A 4,838-nucleotide genomic window follows, 5' to 3' on the forward strand; every position below is an offset into this window, starting at 1 on the left:
TCAGGGAACGTTTCCTTTTATATCGGATTGCAGGCATTTAAAGCCATTTAATTTATTTACACAAAAAGAGTAACTACCCAAAATATGTGGGATAGTATTCTGCATCATTCTCTATAAATAGAGAGGTCATGCACCATTGTAAGGGGCCGAAATTCTGAACCTGGAGAGAAAACTCTGAAGAATTCATGCTTAAGAATTTTCAGAGATAATCTTGAGTTTAATAACAGAGACTCGTGGACTAGGCAGATTTAACTGCTGAACCACGTAAAAAATCGTGTGTTGTATTGTCATATTTTAATTGGCCATTACTAGTTATTATTTACGTGCTCTTCTTTCACTGTTGACGAAAAACGGCGTCAACAAAAATATTGTTAAAAAGTATATAAAAATATCTAAAATTATAATTTAAATAAAGAAATGTATTTGGTTTGGTGGTAAGTCCATTGATGGTTAAAAAGGAGGTGGAGGGTTCAATTTTCCATCCTCACATTTTTTGGCAATAATAAAGTAGTCGGCCCGACACGGCATGACATGGGCCGGACCCATAGATTGAATATGGGCCAGGACTGGCCCGGCCCGAATTTTTCTGAAGCACAAAAATGTGGGCCGGGCCAGGCCGACCCACATTTACACCTCTAGTTCAACAACTGATTTATTACAAATACCTTTTCAAAAGTTCGGATTTTTTTAGAAGAAATTATTAATATATTTTAAAATTTCTTACTAGTTTTTTGTAAATTGGAAACTAATAAAAAAATTTGGTAGCACATATTTATTTCAAATGTTTATTTTTATGAAAAAAATTTAAGAAAAATCTATAATTAAATACGCTTCTATTTTAGATAAGTAAATCAATTATAATTATAATTTTTAAGAATTTTTTATAATTTACCGTGGGTTACATTTGTGTATTTTTTTTAATACATGTAGAAAATAAATTTTTTTAACCATAATTTCGACAGTTTATTATCAGAATTTTTAAAAAAAATTTATACTATAACTACAATAAATACCATTATAAATAATTAATTGAGATTATAATTAATACCATTATAAATAATTAATTGAGATTATAATTGATTTAAGTGTCCTTAAAGTAGTAAATTACAATAATTGCAAGTCTTAGAACTTTCGGGTACATAGTTGAATAAATTTACATTAAGAGATTACAGAGATTGCAGGTCTTGGAACTTTCACGTACATAGTTGGATAAATTTACCTTCCTGCTGGGCTTTCATAAAAGGGCCATCATAATAACTTCTTCAATCACTGCGATAACAACGTTTCCAACTAGGAAAAGCAGATTCTAAGACATTTTTATTTTGAAAAAGAAAGATATTCATTTACTTGCCGCCTCTAGCTTCCTTCGCGGGAAAACACTTACTGGTATGTACTGATTCTTGACACTTTATCTATATACTAAACCATTTCGCCATTGACGTTGTTAACCATTCTTTGCTCACTCACTTTTTCTTTTTCTTTTTCTTTTCTTTTCTTTTTAAGTAAAATGTTTCTAGTTCTTTTGGTTCTTGATTTTTGTTTCTATAGTAGTGTGGTACGGACTTAGTTTGTAGTAAAATATGTTTCTTTTTCTACAATACCCATTTTTATTCACTGTTGTTACTTGATTTTGCTTCTTGTGATTTTCTCTGATGAGTCTCTGTGTACTGCATTGATTTTGCCCTCTGTAAAAAAAATGTTAAAAGAATATGATTCAGAGTGGAGGAGAGTGAGAGAGTGGACCTTTTGGCTAATGGGGATGATCAAGTTGATTTAGGTCAACATAATTAATATGGGTTTTAAGAGGAATCACAATAAATTATTAAAATAGATATTCATTCTTTTAAGTTTTTTTGAATTACACCACCTATATCTCATCTCATCTCTCTTCTCTTTCTTTCCTTCATATTTGAAATGAATATAAAGAATTATAAAATATAATTTTAAATGATATAAACTATAGTTTGTTTGAGGCTTAGTTGAGTGTCGGATGATCTTTCTTGATTTTGTTAGATCTTTTGTTTTTGACTTCAACATGATTGATGTTTACTGACTTGGATTCTGGGAGGGAGGAAGTGCAACCTTTTAGTTTTTAAATTACCAAAACTATGTGTAAGGTGTTTTCCTTATCTTAATTTTAGGAATGAGAAACTAACATCAACCAAACTCACGTTTTACTCCATAGAAAAACTCACACTTAATGTGATTATGGTGGGAAATTTTCATTTTTCTTTTAGATGTTTTATATGTCTAGTTGGCCTATTTCACTCTGTTGTCCACTGTCAATATTAGTACTAGACTTCTAGCTATGTTGTACTTCATACATCGTTTGGTTTTACATAGGTGTCATCATTTGTTTGATAATGACCATCATAAACTCACAAAAGAAACTGAGGGATGACTTTCCGCCAAACTTTAAGCTGCGAAAAGTTGACGTTGTTCGAGATTTTCCTGACGGCTGTGGATCCCTTGCTTTTTCAACATGCCAGAACAAATTTGAAGCAGGTGATAATGCAAAGCATGTACAAAATCCTGCTGTTTTCGAAAAGGGGGAACCATCATTTGTGCCTGTTGTTGTCTCCCCTTCCCAAAGTAGTGATTCAAACAATTTGAATTTACCAGTTAAGGACAAACTTTCAGAAGCCTGTATTGACTATGATGCAGATGCTTTTGGAATGAGCGCAACACTAATTAGGAAGGAGCAGCTTAATGATGATAGTGAGAATCAGAAATGTAATGACTTGATTATGGATGAAGAAGCTATAGATAGCCGCAAGAAAGCGAAGGAGGCTCTAGATGTGTTCCACAACATACTAAACAAGTTATTGAATGACTCGGAAGGGAAGAAACAGCGATCAGAATTAAGAGGAGGTGCTTATCTCATGGCAGCAAAGAAGTTTTTTGAGCAAGAAAAGTCGGTTAAGTGTGTTAAGAAAATAGGACCTATTCCAGGAGTTGAAGTGGGTGACAAGTTCCAATGTAAAGCTGAACTCAAAGTTGTCGGCCTTCATACTGATTGCTTTCGCGGCATTGGTTACATGAAGAATGATGGGAAGCCCTTGGCAACAAGTGTTGTTGATTCCCAACGTTATGAAAATGACAATATATCTTCTGACATTTTGATATACTCAGGGGAAGGTGGAAATCCATTGATTAGTGCAAAAAAGAAACTAGTTGATCAAGAAGATAAGAAAGGGAATCATGCATTAATGAATAGCGAGAAATCAAAGGCACTTGTTAGAGTGATTCGTCGCCATAAAATATCAAGGGAATCTAGTCATATTGGTTTGGGTGGTAATAGTTTGTCCGAAACCATGTATGTGTATCATGGTCTGTACATTGTCGATGAGTATTGGCAAGAAAGAGGGATGTCTGGTAAGCTTGTCTATAAATTCAGGTTAAAAAGAGATTTGCAACAACCGAAGCTCAATTTGGAAGATCTAAAAATGGGCAATTCAAAGTGCTCAAAAATCAAGAAGGATGTTGTGCTTATGAATGACATATCTGGAGGAAAAGAGAAGGTTCCTATTCGACTTAAGAATTCAGTAGATGAAGAGAAGCTTCCATCTTTTGATTACATTACAAGTACCATCTATCCCAAGTATATTGAACCTGTTTTGCCAAATTGTTGCTCCTGTGTTGGTGGATGCGAAGACTTGGACAAATGTGACTGCATCCTTAAAAATGGTGGGGAAAGGCCATATAACTCTAAGAGATGTAATGTTGCATCTAACCCCATCATTTATGAGTGTGGCTCTAGCTGTAAGTGCTCTGATTCTTGTACCAGTAGGTTAACTCAAAATGGTATCTTTCTCCAGTTAGAAGTTTTTAAGACTGCTGCAAATACATGGGGTGTTAGGTCGAGATCTTACATTTTGAAGGGAAGTTTTGTGTGCGAGTACATTGGAGAAGTTCTTCATGATAAGGTAATTCAGAACAAGATCAACAATTTGTATAGTAAACCTTCATGGGAAGGTGGTAGTGTGTGTTTACTTACCTATTCACAAGTGAGTTTTCCTACATACAACTTCACAATCGATGCTACATTGCATGGAAATGTTGCTAGATTTATCAATCATAGTAACTCACCTAATCTTCGAGCCCAATATGTTCTATATGATCATTCTGATGTGAAAATGCCGCATGTGATGCTATTTGCCGTCAAGGATATACCGCCATTGCAGGAGCTGACTTATGACTATAGTAGCACACTAAACAAATTTGGTTTGGTTTTTAAAAGGTAGAATTTAGGCAGAAAGGTGATTCTCTTCTTCTTTCTTTTTTCTTGTAAAAATGTAGTTCCACCTGCTTTATTTACAATGTAGAAAGTTCTAGCAAAAAAAATGTAGAAAATAGAAACTAACACTTGTACTTTTTGGATGAAGAAGATTAAGGAATCATATAGTCTCAGGATGCCAAATCGATTTGTGCTTTTGTGTGCTTTTTCTTTGGTTAAGCTCATATGTTTCCTTATTGATTAAAGAGCGATAAAAGAAAAACTAATCGTTACATCTACATAAGATTGAGATATTATATTAAATGATTTTATCACAAAATATTAAGAGGGATATTCAAGAACGTTTAAGATTTCTTGTTTGTAGTGCCAAGTAGTAAGTACGCAACTAGATTGTAGACCCCTACCGGTTGATCTTTTATCGTACTTTTTAAAATCATAATTAAAAAAAACTTAAAGGAGTGAATAGTGTTTTATAAATATAAAATATTTGTGTTTTATAAATATAAAATATTAACTGTAATAAAATGTAAAAAATTTGTATTTTACAAAATTCGAAGCCGGGCTCTTTTAATATCTATTCTTTGTATTTTAGAACAGGGAG

At 33.2% G+C, this 4,838-nt stretch overlaps 1 protein-coding gene across 1 annotated transcript; it reads left to right on the forward strand.

Moving 5' to 3' along the window:
- The first annotated feature begins 2,363 nt into the window (after positions 1 to 2,363).
- LOC133795794 (histone-lysine N-methyltransferase, H3 lysine-9 specific SUVH6-like) lies at positions 2,364 to 4,390 on the forward strand. Its single transcript, XM_062233255.1, has one exon. The coding sequence runs from the start codon at positions 2,364 to 2,366 to the stop codon at positions 4,242 to 4,244; it is 1,881 nt and encodes a 626-aa protein (XP_062089239.1). The 3' UTR covers positions 4,245 to 4,390.
- Positions 4,391 to 4,838: the final 448 nt, after the last annotated feature.

The sequence above is a fragment of the Humulus lupulus genome, chromosome 8 (assembly GCF_963169125.1).
Source record: "Humulus lupulus chromosome 8, drHumLupu1.1, whole genome shotgun sequence".
Classification (NCBI taxonomy): domain Eukaryota; kingdom Viridiplantae; phylum Streptophyta; class Magnoliopsida; order Rosales; family Cannabaceae; genus Humulus; species Humulus lupulus.

Coding starts and splice junctions, on each gene's coding strand:
- LOC133795794 (XM_062233255.1), top strand. CDS start 2,364: ATGACCATCATAAACTCACAAAAGAAACTGAGGGATGACTTTCCGCCA.